The 18670-nt window shown below is 44.5% G+C and overlaps 1 protein-coding gene across 1 annotated transcript; it reads left to right on the forward strand.

Annotated features, from left to right (window-relative positions):
* Window positions 1–180: 180 nt before the first annotated feature.
* Window positions 181–14789, forward strand: NDUFA8 (NADH:ubiquinone oxidoreductase subunit A8; the record flags this gene model as incomplete). Its single annotated transcript, XM_082842286.1, has 4 exons — window positions 181–333; window positions 6264–6427; window positions 10419–10584; window positions 14478–14789. 4 exons carry the CDS (start codon window positions 181–183, stop codon window positions 14613–14615), a joined length of 621 nt encoding a protein of 206 aa, XP_082698412.1. The 3' UTR covers window positions 14616–14789.
* Window positions 14790–18670: the final 3881 nt, after the last annotated feature.

Consider the following 18670-nt stretch of genomic DNA (forward strand, 5'->3'; position numbering starts at 1 on the left):
TAGCTTCCAGCCGTTGGGAGACCAGAGTCTCGGTGTATCCCGCCTCACTATGACAACCAGAAGGGATAGGCGGAACCGAGGCGAAGCCCCACCCCGAGGGTCCGCGGAACTTCCTGGTTCTGCGCATGCTCTGTGGCTCGCTGTTGGGCAGAGCAGTGCGCCTGCGTGCCGCCGCTGCGCATGCGCAGACGCTACGTGGCCCACGGCAGTCGGAAGGGGAGTTCAAGGAGACGTGGGCGACGCAGCACCGGGCACCTCCTCGGGGTCGGGGCTACCGCCGTCATGCCCGGGATAGTGGAGCTGCCCACTCTGGAGGACCTGAAAGTGCAGGAGGTGAGGCTCGTCCGGAGGATAGGCAAGCGGGGCACAGGGCTACAGCTTCCCGGGCCTGGGCCCAGCCCTGCTTGCACTCCGCGGACCCTGGGCCCCGGATCCCCCATCCCCACCCCATGCCCCCAACACACAGGTTGACCCTCGGAGGCCTCCTGGTCAGCTCGGGGAGACCCATTCCTAAGTAGCTCGAGAACTCTCCTCCCCTTCCCCGCAGCAACCTGCGTCTCCTTTACGTGAATAATAGTACTTTTTATTAAGCACCATCCAGGGTCACTTTACTTACTTCATGTCACTTAATACTCAAACCTCCTTGCGAAGTGAGTGTACAACCCCGGGTGCTCCAGTCGAGAGAGAGAGAGAGAGAGAGAGAGAGAGAGAGAGAGAGAGAGGAGAGAGAGAGAGAGAGAGAGAGAGAGTCACCTTAAAGTAGCATCGTCTGTGCAGAGTGCATTGGAGTGGAGCTAGGAAGCCGCAGAAAAAGGAGATGATATTGGAGAGTGAATTTGCTAACAACCTGGGAAAGTGTTTGGTAATAGGACATTTAAAGCATTCATTTATTCAAGAGCTCTCATTTGAATAATTACCCATACACTGGAAAATGAGAGAGATAGTCCCTGTCCTCATAGAGTTTATAATCTAATAGGGAGACAGAAACATAAAGAGGCAATTACAGTACAGTGTAGTTAGTGCTATGAGAAGTGAAGACCGATAATACTAATTACAGCAGACATGATCAGGCCTTTTCTAGATGTCAGGCAGGTTGCTAATTACAGACATTAATTCATAGGGTCCTTCCAGCAGCACTGTAAGGAAGGGTATAATCGATCTCTCCATGTTGCAGATAAGGAAACAGGTCCTGAGAGAAGTGATTTGCCCAAGGTCACATGGTAAAGCTGGCATGTGAACCCAGGTCTGATTTTAAAACCCATGCTTTTAAACTACCATATTATGGGCAAAAGCTCAAAAGAGCGAGAAGGCTTAGCAGAACCTTTTGTATTTTGTGTTTTGCTTTTTGACATGACTCTTTTGTTGGTGGAAAGCAACAGTTGCTGAGCCGGGAGAGGTACCTTGGGCTGAGGCAGGTCTGGAAGCGACTTTCACAAGGCCAGACTGAGCAGTTTGGACTTCATCCTGTAAGTGAGGTGGTGGGGAGAGGTGGAAGATTTTAAGGCAAAAAAAGTGCCAGGACAGGACTGGATAATGAGGCTACACTGGAGGAGAGAGAGGGGAAGATGAAAAATTACATGCCAAAAATTATATCCCAGGCCCTGTGTTAAGTGTTTTACCTGCATTATTTCACTTCATCTTATATGCCTATGAGAATGGCAACTATTATTATATTATTTTAATTATTATAATAAAGTGACAAGTACCAAAAGTTGGGGGTGGGGACGTGTGGGTACTGCCAACAGACAGTTTGTTTCTTGCCTGACTGTGAAGCTGGGTTGAGACTTTGAGCTGCTGTGTTTTTCACTGGCGCTTTAATTTGGTTCAGCAGTCATCTGAGGTTCTCTTCTTGCACATGTTCTATTTCTGGAATAAATTTGCCTTTAGAGTTCACACAGTTGAATTGAGGAACAGATAATTACATAAATAGCTAAAATACAAAACCAAGTATGATTAAATGCTACAGAAGAGGGGCAGACATGGTTTAAGAAAAGAGGGTAGGATTTGAAGTTGTATCTAAATTCTAGGCCTAACTATTCGGTTACCTCGATGAGTCACTTTTCCCATTTGCAGACACAGTTATTTTATTTGTAAGTTCTTTGAGGCTATGAAGGGAACAGAGAAAGCACTTCTTGGGTATAATGTAAGACTTGGCTAAATGTCATTTGAAGAATGGCATTTACAGGCAGAGATGGAGAGAAGAACTTTCTAAACAAAGCAGGATCTGAGCAAAGGTAAGCAGGTGAGGCCAAAAATGGGTTCCAGGAAAGTGAGTTCAGTGTCCTAGAGGACAGCCAGCACCTTTTTAAAGTCTGGTGGGTGAGAAGGCCAGAAAGATAGTTGGGATCCGAAGGGTTTGAATACTTAAGTAGAAACTTAGGCCTTATTCTGCTTTTAAGCCTGAATCCTTCAAGGGTTTTGTTGCTAATTTGTTTTAATAACAGAGTAAAATAAGAATTGTCTTTTAGGACAGCAGCTCTGTGAAGAATGGTTGGAAGAGAGGAATAAGAAAAGCAGGAAACCAATAACTGAGGAAGATATTATTGACCCCAGCATGATTGGTGACTGTGCTTACATAGAGGAAAGAATGCATTTATCTAGAATTGATCCGACTTAACAATGACTTAGATATCAGAGGCAGCAAAGGTTGAGGAATCGGTGTCAGATTTGCAACTTGACAGAACTGGGGAAGCCAGAAGGAGTGGGTTTGAGAAGCAAGTTAAACCCATTTTGGACCTTATTGACCTTCGAGTTATATGACACATGCCTATGGAAAAATAGTCAGAAGCTTTGGGCAGGAAAATCCTTGTACACATTAACGATTTTGAGTAAAAATAATGGCCAATATTTATGATGTGCTTCTATGTGCTAGGCACTGTTCTTCATATCTTTAATGTGTGTTAACCGTGACAACAGTTCTATCAACTAAGTACTATCATCCCCCATTTTACATAAGTTAAGCAAAATACAAAACCTAGTATAAATTAAGTACTACAAAAAAAAAGGTGCAGATCTGGTTTAAGGAAGAGAGAACAGGACTAGAAGACTGCTCGTAGATTGTGGGACTTTTTCTCCCTCTGTTTCCGCACCTGCAGACCATCTAAACCTGCTGTGCAGTGAGGCTGTTATGAGGACAGATGAGGAAGGGCATTGAAATTCTGTGTTCTTTGAGACAAAGGGAGCTGAATGAATCGGAGAGGGTATTCACAGTAAGCAGCTGTGAAAGGCTGTGGCTTCTGTTGGAACTTGTCAGTATTAGTGAAGAAGCAGGTGAGGGGTGGTGGTGACATCTGAAGTTCTTTGCCTCCTCAGTGACGCAATGGGGAGAGGCCTGACTGGAGGTCACACTTTCTGGTGCTAGTTCTGCACTTGCCACTGACTTGCTGCGCCATCTCGAGCACATTGCTCCTTTTCCTTAGGAAATAAATTCAGTGAGTGGTTCTCAGCCTTGATTTCCCTGTGACAGGGCGTGTTTTATGTGCTCAACAACATGGGCATAACCTAGATTGGGATAAGACCTCTACATTTGTGGGGAAGTAAAGCAAAGAAAGCCATAGGCTTTTGGGGGCGTGATAGCTGTGAAGGCATCGGAGTAATTAAATCAGCCATTTAAAGATGTTTTAAGACATTTGACAAGGAAATAAATGCAGCTAACTTAATTTTTTAAATATATTAAGCTTTAAAAAAAGTTTGCATCTTGATTTTTCAGTCTCCCAGCTCTTTACGGGTAATATAGCAAGCAAACGTGTACCACTCAATTAACGTACATAAACTATTATCAAAAACTCGAATACAAAATTTTACAGATTTTTAAATGAGCATATTAGAATTGTCATGGCAAATTTCACTTACATCCTAAATTTACCTTTGCTTTGATGATTAGAACAGTTGTAATATTAGTAGTCATAGTCATAACTTTATTCTTCTCTTCCTATAGTGTGTAGATGAATTATCTCTTCATCTTTCCTTGCCTTTTATCTTATTAAAAATATTAATAATTTAACCTAAGCTGTGTGAAATTCCTGAAAAATGAAATTATAAAATTTTTATTGTTATAAAAATAATAATTATAAAATTATTCTCATGTAAAAGTTCTTAATACATATTTGCAGATCAAATCCAGGGGTATCTTAAGGCATAATGCACTAGGACAAACTAGATTTTATTCTAGGTACAATGGGTCAGTTTTAGAAAATCTGTTAATACTCTACATTACATTTATAGATTAATGAAAAAGAAACCTGAAAATTTCAGTCTTTCCTGGTGGAGGAAACAACAGTGCAACAAAGCCATTTATGGTTAGAAAGAAACTTCCCTAATGAGGAACGTCCAACAAGTATATCCCAGACACCAAGAGCCAATATCATACCAAACTACTTTAAAGTTTAGAACAAGCAAGGATGCCTACTGCCATTGCTGTTTGTCTGTATCATCCTGGGAAGTTTTGGTCAGAGCATTAACATAGGGAAAGAGAAGAAGAAGGAAAAAAAAATATAAGTATCAGAGAGGAAGGGAGGCAGTTTTTATTTGTAAATGGAAGCTTCTCTCTTAATCCTCTTGAGTTTCCTATTAGAACTGACAAAGAGTTCAGTAGACTAGGGTTACAGAGAAGATACAGTGTAAAAACAAGCAGTAACCAACTTGAAAATCTAAGGGAAAAATGTCCCATTTAGATAGTGCCCAAAATGTGAGAATGCTGAGGAATAAACAAGAAATATGCAAGTTTCCTGTATGAAGGAAACTGTAATTTTGACCAAAGAAAGTGAGAATGAGCTAAATAAATGGAGAGACATACTGTGTTCTGGATGAGAAGGCATCATCCGTGTATTCTTAACTCTCTTGTAACTGTTACCTCCCCTGCTGCTGGCACAGAGTGAGTGCTTGACAGCTACTTGTGCTGGGGCGCCGTTTTGGGTGCTTGGTGGACCATGGTAAACACCACCTTAATTAGTTTAACTTAGGGAGAACGGACATCTTTACAGTAGTCGACCTCTGTTAAAAACAAAATGCCAGGGCTTCCCTGGTGGCGCAGTGGTTGAGAGTCCGCCTGCCGATGCAGGGGACACGGGTTCATGCCCCGGTCCGGGAAGATCCCACATGCCGCGGAGCGGCTGGGCCCGTGAGCCATGGCAGCTGAGCCTGCGCGTCCGGAGCCTGTGCTTCGCAACGGGAGAGGCCACAACAGTGAGAGGCCCACGTACTGAAAAAACAAACAAACAAACAAAAAAACCCAAAATGCCTACCCTCTTGGAGCTTATGTTCCAGTGGTCACAGATAGAGTGACCACTGGTGCTAGCTTATCTAAGATGATTAGGGAAAGACTGAGATAAAATATGAGCAGAGACCCAATAGTGTAACAGTGCCCTTTCCTTCCTAATTTGTTGTATAACTAGACTTAGTACAATTCCAATGGGAATTTTTGGAGCAAGGGTGTTCATCTGTAAGAACAGCCAGAACGGTTTTGAAAAGGATGAATAGTGAGGAGGATGGTCTTCCCAGACAACGAACAGTAATTCAAACATTGTGGTATCAGCACAGGAAGAGGTGGTACAGAAAAGAGGCCAGCAGGACCCCTGCTGCAGCAGCTGCTAGACAGGCTCTGGACTGTACCGTGAGCTGGCTGTAGCTACACTGTGCTTCTCAAGAAAATGTGCTGGGGTGCAAGTGAGTGAGACTGACACAGTCGTGGGGATGACTGCCTTGGATATACTCTATAATTTTAAAAAGTTCACAGATTTGGTTCTTTATTATTAATAATAACTTGCTAAGCTAGATGCTCTTACTGATCCCTTCCAGTCTCTAATCTTCTGTGAGTCTGTCATCTTCTGGGAATCTCATATATCCTCCACTGTTACTTTTATTCCTGGAGAGGAGACTCGTCAGTGCCCCTCAGGGTTGGTTCCTCCCCGTACATCCCAGAAGCCTCCATCTTCCTTCAGAGCTCCACTTTCTCTCTCATAAAGATCTAAGGATTCCATTCGGGCTGCCATTTCCTTATGTCTAAAATGGGGATGGGGATGGTAATATCAGCCTGATGAGATTATTACGAAGGTGTGGAAAATCATACGTGGGAAAGAACTCTGTGATCTCTGAAGCACCATAGATCATAAGGGATTATTACAGAGTCCCCTGTCTTTAGTGTTCTTGGCAAAATCAGAACGGGGCTACCTTCATGTTCCCTCTATCTTGACCAGCATGAGATGAGGTTAAAGAAGTGGTGTCCTGGTACAAATCTGGTCCTTCTCCTCTGTTCCTCTCCCCAGGTGAAAGTCAGTTCTTCTGTGCTGAAAGCTGCGGCCCATCACTACGGAGCTCAGTGCGATAAGCCCAACAAGGAGTTCATGCTCTGCCGGTGGGAAGAGAAGGACCCGAGACGGTGTTTAGAGGAAAGCAAGCTTGTCAACCAGTGTGCCCTGGACTTCTTTAGGTAAGATCTTTTCACGTCAGTGCCCGCTGGTTGCAACATCAAGGTATATGTATCTCCGTGAACATCCAGCTAATTAAATGGAAGGATAAGCTTACTAATTTTAGTAGGGAATGGAAGGCTTTGCAGTCACGTAGACCAAAGTAGAGCACACAATAAAGGAGAGTTCTTTTTGTTCTTTATTGGCACTTTTTTTTTTTTTTTTTAAAGTATAGTTGATATACAGTGTTGTGTTGGGACTTCCCTGGCGGTCCAGGGGTTAAGACTCCATGCTTCCAATGCAGGGGGCATGAGTTCCATCCCTGGTCGGGAAGCTAAGATCCCACATGCCATGTGGCCTAAATAAATAAATAAATAAAATTACAATGTGTTAATTTCTGCTGCACAGCAAAGTGACTCAGTTATACACATATATATTCTTTTTCATATTCTTTTCCATTATGGTTTATCACATGATATTAAATATAGTTCCCTGTGCTATATAGTAGGACCTTGTTGTTTATACATTCTATATATAATAGTTTGCATCTGCTAATCCCAAACTCCCAATCTTTCCCTCCCCCATCCTGCTTGGCAACTATAAATTGGTTCTCTATATCTGTGAGTCTGTTTCTATTTTGTAGATAAGCTCATTTGTGTCATATTTTAGATTCTACATATAAGTGACATCATATGGTATTTGTCTTTCTCTTCCTGACTTACTCAGTATGATAATCTCTAGGTCCATCCATGTAGCTGCAAATGGCATTAGTTTATTCTTTTTTATGGCTGAGTACTATTCCATTGTGTGTGTGTGTGTGTGTGTGTGTGTGTGTGTGTGTGTGTGTGTGTGTGTAGACCACATCTTCTTTATTCATTCCTCTGTCAATGGACATTTAGGTCACTTCCATGTCTTGGCTATTGTAAATAGTGGCAAGTTCTTTAATCTCCATGAACCCTAACTTCCAAATTGTAGAGTAATACCTATCATAAGATTGTTGTGAGAAATTTGAAAAGGCACATAAAAACAGCTTAGCACAGGGCTTGCTTATAGGCATTTACTAGATTGTTATCATTATCATTACTACAGAACACACAGTTATGATGGAAAGGAAAGGTGTTCAGAGTCAAGTGTTGAGGTAGGCCACTGTACTTGATATAAGTAAAAAAAAATCCAAATTATAATTGTGGAAAAATGTTTTAACCATATTAGTCAGAACTCTATTAAAAAGGACAGAAACCCAACTCAGAGGGAATTGGCTCATGTCACTGTAAAGTCCAGAAATAGGACTGGCAGGACTGGATTCAAGGGCTTAAATAATTTCACACCTACTTGGTATCTTTTGGCTTCACCTCTTATCCCCCACCCCCCGTTTCTTAGTCCTGCTTTCTCTGTCAAATTCATTTTCAAAGAGACCCTCTCCTTGCTTTAGCAGCAATGGCCACCAGCCAGTCCAAGCTGCTGTGCTCCTTGCTTAGCAGACCCAGACAAAGAGTGCCACCCAGTAGCATGAGCAGTGGTCCCTGGACTGAGTCTCATTGGCCTGGCTGGTCAACTTCATGTGCATATCTTTGAATCAGTTGTGTTTCAGGAGATAAAATGCTGTGAGTGGTCAGGCCTAAAGTGGGGAGTAGACTTAGATTCATCTAAATCACATTGCCGAGCGATAGCGAGGGGTTGTTCCCCAAAGGAAAATTTGAAGGATGTTCCAGAAGAATAGAGAATGACTGCTGGCTAGGCAAAACCTTACAATGATGCTAGAGGAAAAAAAAATTGCTTCACACAATAGCTGCTTTCCTTCTTTCTTGCTTCTGCTGTCTTTGTCCACGTGCAGAGATATTTTTGTGCTTAAAGTCATGGTGTGTGTACATTTGAAAATTCATTTTTTCACTTGAAACTATTGGAAACATGCTTTCAAGTTGCTCTGTCTTCATGATCATCATTTTTCATGGCTGTGTAATATTCCATCAGTAGATAAACCAGCCATAATTTTGTTATTAAACATCATTATTGATTGTTTTGGATAAATCTGCAGTGATTACGTTTGTGTAGAGATCATTTCCATTTTATAATTAATTCCTTGGCATAAATTTCCCAGCAGCGAGATTATTCTTTAAAAGCCTTTGAACATGATTTATGGCTCTTGAATTACAGTTGGAAGTGGGGTCAGTTTATGCTGTCCTCAGCCTGTATCCTGGTATCCGTCTCCAGCATTGCATATTATTTAAATATTTGATAGGTACAAAGTGGTGTTTTACTCTTGCTTGAATTTGCATTGATTTGATTGCTAATAAGGTGGAATGTGTGTTCCTTTAAAATTTTTTTATTTTCTAAGAGAACTTTGGCAAAGTATTTTTCCTTTGACTCAGAGGGAGCATGTTTAAGTGGGAAATGTTTGGATTTCACAAGCTCCTGAGGTGCTGAACTAGCTTGCTGTAAGCACTAGTAGGTAATTGTCTATTAGTGTGGGTGCCAGGGTAACAGAGCCCAGAACATAGACCTAAGTACCAGAGTGATGGTTTGCAGCCTTTCTTCCGCTGCAGCATATTGGAGGAGTCCAAAACTCCAACTGGACACGGTTGCTCACCACCATCGCGATTCTTAAGTCGAAGCTAGGGGGGTGCAGTTTTGTGTACCGTAGAAATGCAGGTCGTTGAGGCTAGAGGTAACCCAGAAAAGCTCCCGAGGCTTTGACATTCCTTCTTCCTTCCTCTTAACACATCCCATCACCCCCAAGGCTATACTCAAAATACCTGCAAAGGGGGCTTCCCTGGTGGCGCAGTGGTTGAGAGTCCGCCTGCCGATGCAGGGGACGCGGGTTCGTGCCCCGGTCCCGGAAGATCCCACATGCCGCGGAGCGGCTGGGCCCGTGAGCCATGGCCGCTGAGCCTGTGCGTACGTCCAGAGCCTGTGCTCCGCAACAGGAGAGGCCACAACAGTGAGAGGCCCGCGTACCGCAAAAAAAAAAATACCTGCAAAGGTATAAGAAACTGGTGCCCCTTGGTTGCCTCCCAGGAGGGGAACCGAGCAGGAATGGAAAGCCAGTTTTTCTTTATGTATTTCCTTCGGCCACCTCCGAGGTTCTTCCCAAGACGTGTTAAATACGATTCCTGTGTTGAGTGTAGCTAGATTCTTGGCGTGTGACAAGCAAATACTTCATTATTATTCCACCAGGGGAAGGAGGTGCTCCACGCTTCTTCCACTGCCTCAAATATGGCTTTTACATAAAATAACAGAATTTTATTCTCGTTTGACTTTGCATTTATTTGATTACTAGCAAAGCTGAATGGTGAGAGAAGGGGAATTTCACAAAATAATGGAGGCTTATCCGTTTTATACACAAAAGTTAGTTTTTCTTCAGCCATTTCTGGTTACCACAAAATGAATTATATGCTATGTTGCTTCTTAACAGAGAGCAAATATAATTTAACTTTCTTCTTAATGACAAGGATTAATCTCAGTTTTTGTTCAGTGCCTGAATAGAGTGAAGTCTTTTGAGCTTTGGAGGCGTGTGGGGCAGGTTGCCTCTACACTGATCGACGCCAGGATCAGAAGATCCTTGTTAGTTTGTGAATTTGCTTTTTATAGTCTGTCTCCTCCTTTGTCAATGTCTGTCACCTCTGACTTCTGTCAGCATGCCCATCTCTGAGTGCGCCTCCTTCTCTTCTAAATTTGCGAAGTGGGTAATCTTTAGATTGGATCTAAGAAGAATAAATAGGTCCCAAGTGAGGAGTTCTAAGTGAAATATATACGCCTTAGACCACAGTCTTTTGACATTTCTATTCATTTGTTTTTGCTACACAAAGAAATTAGGTCTTATTCCTCAGAAATCTTTTTTTACGTATTGTTTCTCAACCTGATGCTCTCCAAGTGGTCTTGTAAGTGAGGTAAGCGTACTCCCGTACCTTTCAAAAAGCAAGGCTGTGTGTATGAGGTCTGCACCAAATTTTTCCCCACTTTTTTGTTTTTCATCGTTTTGCAAAGAGCTGCCCCTAATCAAGCCCTCTTTTCCAGGCAGATAAAGCAGCACTGTTCGGAGCCTTTTACAGAATACTGGACCTGCATCGATTACTCCGGCTTGCAGTTATTTCGTCGGTGTCGCAAACAGCAGGCGAAGTTTGACGAGTGTGTGTTGGACAAACTGGGCTGGGTGCGACCCGACCTGGGGGAGCTGTCAAAGGTAACACAGTTTCCTGCTGCTCTCTCCCTCTTTCTCTCTCTCTCTCTCTCACTCGCTAAGGGTGGGGAAAGGCAGGGGGTGGTCCGGAATGGGTCTTCTGTGAGTACAGATCTGATGTGAGAAATCTAGACTGACCAGTCAGCTTCATTAGGGAGTGGTTATACACAGTCCAGAGGGAGTTTATTTAATAGAAGTGTTCCTTTAAATAGCTCGCCCAGCATGTGCAGATTGGTTTTTGATTAATTAGCTAACTGAAGAACAGAAGGGAGTAGATGAGGATAAACAAAATGTTAGGGGCACCGTCAGTTGAAAACATTGAGTTTATTGTGGAGAAATAGGTTTGAGGTTATGCCACATTTTTCAGGATACCTGAGATTAAAAAAAAAAAAAAAAAGTAATGCCTATAGTTTAAAAAGCTTGTTTTTCTGTTCTTTCTCCCATATTTCCTGTCTCAGTTGTGACACCACCATCTGTTGAACCCTCAGAGGGAGAAACCTGAATGTCTTTTTTCTTCACTTTGCCCTCTTTCTTCCTTTATCCAGTCCTCAATCCCTGTAGCATCTCCTGGAATATTGTTTTGAATCCTCTCACTGTCCCCCCCTTCCTGGACAGGAGTTCTCAACTGGGCTACATGCATTTCTGGGAGGGGAGGATGGATCACTATAGGCATGATCTGTGTGGAAAATAAGTCAAATATCACTTTCCTTTAAAAAAAAACAACAACTTTTCAAGGGGACTCCTATTTGCTTGCAGAACAAAGCATCCCCTCCATATCCTGACATGCCACAGCCCTTTGTGATCTGACCCATCCCTGGCTTCTTAAGCATTGTCACCCTCCATGCCCTCTGGGAAGCACAGGTAGCAAGGCATGCAGGGAAGAGCTCTGGTTTGAATGGAGACTGAGAGTGGATTTGAATGGTAGTTTCCTGACTTAATTGCTGTGGGTCCTTGAGCAAATTTCTTAACATTTCCTATCCTACCACATTTATAAGATGGGACCAGTATTAGTCCCTGTTTTTCTGTGAGGATTAAGCTACGGAGCCTGTGTGAATCCCCAGCATAGCACCTGGCACATAGGTCCACAGTTAATGTTCGTTCCCTCCCTTTGTGTGTGGCATCTGTGGATAGTTGGTTCTTAAGCTTTTTGCCATAAGTAGAGGAATGGTTAAGCAATTTTTGTGTGTGTGTATCTGGCATATCTTTACTTCGGATATCTTCTTGCTGCACCAAACAAATTATTTTATTTATTTTTATTTAAAATAAATTTTTATTGGGCTTCCCTGGTGGCGCAGTGGTTGGGAGTCTACCTGCCGACGCAGGGGACACGGGTTCATGCCCCCGTCCGGGAAGATCCCACATGCCGCAGAGCGGCTGGGCCCGTGAGCCATGGCCGCTGAGCCTGCGCGTCCGGAGCCTGTGCTCCGCAACGGGAGAGGCCACAACAGTGAGAGGCCCGCGTACCGCAAAAAAAAAAAAAAAAAAAAAAAAAATTATTGAAATATAGTTGATTTACAATGTTGTGTTACTTTCAGGTGTACAGTAAAGTGATTCAGAGAGATATATATGTGTATATATATACACATATATATATATTTTTTACGTTCACTTCATTATAGGTTATTACAAGATACTGAGTATAGTTCCTTGTGCTATACAGTAGGTCCTTGTTGGTTATTTATTTTCTATATAGAGTAGTGTGTATATTTTTCAATAGTTGATAATTCTAAGTTGGAAAGTGGTGGAACTTTTACATAGAATCGAGAAAACTACCGTTTCTCATTTCTGTCTCACGAAAGGAGAATTTACAAATCATGTTGTTAAGAAAGCATTTTTATTCCTGACTCTTTGTAATAACATTTTTAAAAACCTATAAAAGGAAAACGTACTGTTATCTGAACTCTCTTCAAAAGTGTATTTCTTTAAGAGGATTCTCAGCGTTAGTTATACTTAAGTTCAGTATTCGGTCTCTCTCTAAGAACGGTCATAATTGGCTGGACAAAGCCTCCATTTTAGCGTCATTCACTTGTGCATTCTGGTTCCACTGGCTTGCCCTTCCCTCCTGTTTGCCCCCAGTGAATTCATACTCACTCGTCCAGTCTCAGCTCAGGTGTCAGGTCTGTCTTTGAAGTTTCTGGCTCTCCTAGGCAGGATTGCTCTCTCTCACCCATAATTCCATTGTCCTAATAATATTAATATTGAAAATACTAATGGAGCACCTGTTCCATACATCAGGTGCTTCACGTATATTACTCTAATAACCCTAGGAGCTACTACTAGCTCCGTTTTACAGATAGGAAATTGAAGGTTAAGTCAGGTGCCCAAGGTCATTTACCTAGTAATTAGTTTGACCACATGCTTCTGCTCCTTTTCTCTTTTGAGTGTGGTGCAGAAGAGGAAGTTGCTTTATTGTCCTTTCCCCAGTAATTTGTCCTTTAAAGGGGTCCTTTTATTTTTTCTAGATTTATTTCATAGACATCTTGAATTCCTTAGAGGAGCTTCAGATGCCAGCTGGAGGCATTTGGAATAGTCTGTCAAGCAGTGAGGAACCATTAGTGATCTCTAATTATAGCAGAGAGATGAGAAAACTGTTTTAAGAGCAAATGAAAAACTATTCCGGACCTGTAGTCAGAAGACTGGGGTTCCAGCGCCAGCTCTTGACATTCGCTGTGTCTTGATCTGAGACAAGCCAGCCACCTCTGCTCCTCTTCCGTGAACTCGAGACAGTTATGCCTCAGAGGGTGGTTATAATAAGAATTATGTGATTGTGTCCATGAAAGCTCTGTTCACAATAGATGGTGTTTGAATTTGTACATCTGGGAAGACTGATCTGGTCACAGTATGTGGAGTGGCTTAGGAGGCCACCAGATAACAAGACTACCGATAACCGTGGCCTTCTGTCTTTCTGCCTCTCTGGGCCTGTTTCCTCATCTTTAAAATGAGAACAATTTCTGCTGGGTTTCTGATGGAGACTTCTGTGGGTTTCAGTGGGTGTAAAACGCCGTCCTCCTCTCTCCCCGGGACCCCAGTTGGCTCCCTCTCTCACCTGGCCCATTGGCTCAGCGCCCCCGTCTAGCTTCTGCTCCTTCCGGCCTGGCTTGCAGATGTGAGTAAGTTACTTCCCTGCTCCAGTGGCACCTGTTGCCCTTGGGTTAGAATTCAAGCATCTCTGTGTGTCGTTCATCACCTGGCTCCCGTGTCTCAGTGTCGAGCATTCTGTGAGAGCACGGGCTTTGGAGCAGGCAGATCTCACTTCAGGTCCATCCACCGTTAGCTGGGGGGTCCCAGTGAACCTGCAGGTTGACCTCCGAGGAGTGTGAGAGTGAACTGGAGTAACGCGCTTGGCGTCATGTCTAACAACAGGACGTGCTTGGTGAGGGGCCGCCTCTCCCTGCGCTCTGCGCGCGGCCCGTGCTTCGGCTGCCCCAAGGTCGCGCCCCTGTCTCGGTGTGCACTGTTGGCTTCCTGGAAGGTCTTTTCCTCTCCAATCTTCCTGGTTGGCTCCTGCTCACCCTTCAAGAGGAAAGTAAACGTTCCCCCCTCAGAGCCAGGCCGAGGACGCGTGGCCGTGCGGAGGAGGCCTTGCTGTCCTAGCGCTCATTCGTCTCGGTCACCGTGACCCGCTTAGGAAGGCCTGGGTGCTTTTCCGGGCTGACTCCTTCACTGAGGACAGTGTGAATCGTGCTCTCTTCCGTATCCCTAACTTCTTCCATGTGGAATGACACAAAGTAGGCCTTCTTCAATGTTTATTCAGGGTAAGTGTGATTTGCTAGGGCTTTATGGATGGGGAGTGGCTGAGGCAGCCAGGGCGGAGAGGAGACCCCAGGCGGTGGGTTCATGCTCACAGCTTCTCCACCTGCCCCTCAGCTCTGCTTCTCCTCTTTTACCCGCTGCAGGTCACCAAAGTGAAAACAGATCGGCCTTTACCAGAGAATCCCTATGACTCAAGAGCAAGGCCAGAGCCCAGCCCTGAGACGGAAGGAGATCTGAAGCCCGCCAGACATGGCAGCCGCCTCTTTTTCTGGACCATGTGAAGATGGGTCCGTGGCCCACACCCAGTCATGCACCCAGGCAGCGGTGATGAAAACTCTCCTGTAGTTTCATCAACCGATAGAGGGCTCTTTCCAGAATCACAAACATTAACAAAAACATTAATTTATGTGACTTGGCAGTTATTCTATACCGTTTCCTGCCCATTAAAAATTTTAAAGGAAACAGTTGTATTTTATTATGTTTTATATAACCTTTTGGCCTTTAAAGATGACTTCCCCTTGCTTTTTCTGCTTGTGGTCCTGCCTGTTCCTTTCTCTTTGCTTCAAGTAGGCATTTGCCAGTGTGGCAGGGGAGCCGTGTGGGATCACAGACAAATGACTGTGTAAAGGAAAGGCTTTGTTACCTGAGACAGCGCCTCGGGGCCAGTGTGGGTTCACACATTTTGAAGTCTCAACTTTCTTTCTTCCCATCCAACAGCTCTGACAAATAGAGTTCCCTGAAGGTCACACAAGGGAAGCATCCAGGATAGGAGAAGTACAGAAACACTTGAGCCTCGTGACTCAGGCCATGGGCGGGGCTCCTGGCTTGGTCTTCTGCAGTCTCGCTCAGAGTTCCTTAAAGAACCAAACTTCCACCACTTCCCCTTGATATCCCATCCTCAAGCATTATAACCCAGATGTTTTTCCTGATAGACAAGGGAGTTGGAGGCTGAGCTCCCAGCTCCAAAGCCAGGAAGTCGGGAGGTCTGAGTGTCAGTTCCAGCCTTGGGTGTGTTTCTTAACCTCTTGTGAGAGGTTGAATTTGAGGACAAACTAAAGGGAACAGTGCTTATCTACCTCCTGGGCAGGTTAAAGCCACAAGTATTTATAAAGCCCTTTGGTTCAAAGCACTGTTATGTCTTTCTTTTCCCTTTCATTCAATTCCTTTTTCACTACTAGGCTATTTCCTCTCCATCTGACTGGGGGTCACTTTACACCTTCTGGTCGTGGCCTTATATTGCATATGACCCTGCGTAAGTCTCAGCTCCCTGGGCCTTGCTTTCCCATTTGCAGAGCCCTGGAAAGCAGAGTTGTATGGAGTCTTTAAGGCCTTTCCAACTCCTAGACACTCGAAGTGGGGAGATTGCAGTGAGGCATTAGTCTGTTGCCCAAAGTGTTAGGACAGAACACAAAGCATTGGAAGATGAGCCTTGCCCCCCACCCAGTTCTGACCCCTCATTTGGGAGCATTTTGGGTAAACCTTACTCGTCTGCAAAAGCTTGCCAGCCACCGTTGCCTTATTCTCCAATTTCAGAAGAAAAAGAATAGATTCTTAAATTTTTAAAACAGCTAAGGCAACACCCGTTAACCCCTTGCGGGCCCAGTCATTGGAAGTCATCCCTGCTGGGGAAAGTACAAGCAGGCCTGCAGATTTGTTCTTATGATAACCCCAGACTATGTGTTGCTTCCTAGGTTCTTTCTGCAAAGGAAGCTGGGACTTGCATCAGTAATAACAAATATTCATTGAGCCCTGTGCCTTGTGCCCAGTGCTTTACATGTGTCAACTCCTTCAATGCTCAGAGCCCTTTGAAAGAGTTTCTGATATGTCATTTCACAGGTGGAGGGGCTAACGCCTAGGGAGAGGTTAAGAAGCCCCATTCCTCCTTCCTATATGAAATAGTGGATGTGGGATACAAATGAAAATCGTCTGGTTCCAATGGCCGCATCCTTGTCCTTCAAAGTCATCAGTGCTTCTCAGCCTTGTCTGCACGTTGGAATTACTGGGAGGCCCTGAAATACTGATGTTGGGATCCTACCCCGGAGAGATTCTGATGTAATTTGTCTGCACTATGGCCAGGCCGTGGAGGTTTTGAAAGCTCCCCAGGTTGCTCTAAGGTGGAAACCAAGGTCTAGGGCCCCTGATTGATTGAAGCAGGTCCGAGAGGTTAAGTGCTAGTAGGTAAGTGGCTGAGATTTAAAGCCAGATACGCCTGATTCCAAAGCCCTTAGTCTTCCTCTGTTCCGATGCATGTACATCACCTGAGGTCTTATTAAATGAAGATTCTAATTCGATAGGTCTGGAGTGACATCTGAGATTTCTAGTAAGTTGGTGGTGCTGATGTTGCTGGTCCCTGGACCACACTTTGGGTAATGAGGGAATAAACCGCGGTATCTGAGCGCAGGATCTATGATTGATCTATCTGGCTGCAGTGTCTAGCGCCAGGCCCCCCCTGGAAGTTAATTCACTTCTTTAGAATCAGAGCAACAAGTCTTGAACTGTTAATGGCTTCAAATTCGACTCTAGGATGTTTTAACTTTTGCCCAAGTTGGACAGAAGTTCTTGCCTTGCCTCCTCCTTGCTTTGAATTCCTTGAACGAAGAAATTCACTTTGGCTTTCCTGTGTTCTTGATGGGATGACACCACATCATAGCCTTCTAGGACTGAAGAGTCTGAAGTAAAGACAGAATTCCTAAAATCTCTCACCCCAGACGGGTTCACAATTTCAGTAGGTAAAAAGGTCACAGCACAATTTGAAAGCAGTCGGTGCGAAGAATCTCTGAGCAGGGCGTCAAATAATAGAAAGTCTTCCTGCTGGTTTGGCTTAAGAATAATGAGGCTGACTCCTCACATTCCCAAAGGAAAGTTATCTGCCCCCTTTCCTCTGCCAGGCCTGTTCCTGTCTTCCCTATCGGAGGGAATGGCGTCTCCATCCTTCCAGTGTCAAAACATGAGATGCTCCCGTGACTCCCGCGCACTGCTCTCCGTGTTCCAGTCCCACAGCAAGTCCTGTTGAGTTCCTTCTATAACCTTTCACGTCTGTTACTTCCTCTTTTATCTCAACTGTCACTGTCCTAGCCTGGTTTTGTTCCCCTTGCTTGGATTATCAACACCACTGCCTAACTGGTCTCCCACCGCCATCTCGCCATCCAGACCAGGCCCCAACTTGCTGCCGTGCCTCTGCCACTCGAAAACCTTCAGTGGCTCCTGAATGGCTGTTAACTAAAGGCCAGATCCTTACCGGCATCCTGACACGCTGTAATCTGCCCTTAGCCTGGCCCATTTCCTGTACCACTATCTTACTCCTTGTCACAGACCCTACAGTCGCCCAAATGCCATCCCTCAAGAGTGTTTTCCAACTTCCAAATCTTCACTAATGCCGCCACCATCCACTTGCTGGGAAACAATCCTGCCCCCATCTCTGCCTCTTGAAAGTCGACCCATCTCTCAAGGCAAACACGAATGCTGTCTTCCCCAGGAAACGTCCCTTCCTACAGCCACAAGTGCTCTTTCCTGCCCCTTTGTTCCCATGACACAGTATGGCATGAGGGTTAAGCACAAGGACTCTGGAGTTGGGCTGTCTGGATCTGAATCCAGGCTCTGTTGTTTCATAGCTGTGTGACCCCAGGCAAGTTACTTAACCTTTCTGTACTTTCTTTTCCTCATCTGTAAAATGGGGGGGAACAATGATAGTACCTACATCCTGGGATGGCTCTGAGGATTTAATGAGGTTTACACATGAAATGCTTTGTACAGTGTTGGCAAATGGTAGCAATTGTCACAGCACTCTATTTGAGTAATGCCTGTCATGGCACTGGGTGTTATCTTGTTTCCCCTGGTCTTAGTACTGTAAGATCTGGCCTTCTGTCTTATTTATATGTCTATATTCTAGTGCCCAATACATGGAAGACATCAGAAAATGATTAAACTATACCCCACGTTTATCTTTCTGAAGAACTTCCAACCCCCCTCCTTGCTATAGAGCAACAAACCAACACATTAATTATGTAGAGATAGGAGTAAATCTTTTTTTTTTTTTTTTTTGCGGTACGCGGGCCTCTCACTGCTGTGGCCTCTCCCGTTGCGGAGCACAGGCTCCGGACGCGCAGGCTCAGCGGCCATGGCTCACGGGCCCAGCCGCTCTGCGGCATGTGGGATCTTCCCGGACCGGGTCACGAACCCGTGTCCCCTGCATCGGCAGGTGGACTCTCCACCACTGCGCCACCAGGGAAGCCCAGGAGTAAATCTTTGAGATTAAATTGCCACCTTTGTAGGTATCAGGTCCTAGCTGAAATGCTTTTTGGAATAATCAAAGATGTACTCTTACGCTCTGAAATGG

The sequence above is a fragment of the Leucopleurus acutus genome, assembly GCF_964270905.1.
Source record: "Leucopleurus acutus genome assembly, chromosome: 7".
In the NCBI taxonomy this organism is placed as follows: domain Eukaryota; kingdom Metazoa; phylum Chordata; class Mammalia; order Artiodactyla; family Delphinidae; genus Leucopleurus; species Leucopleurus acutus.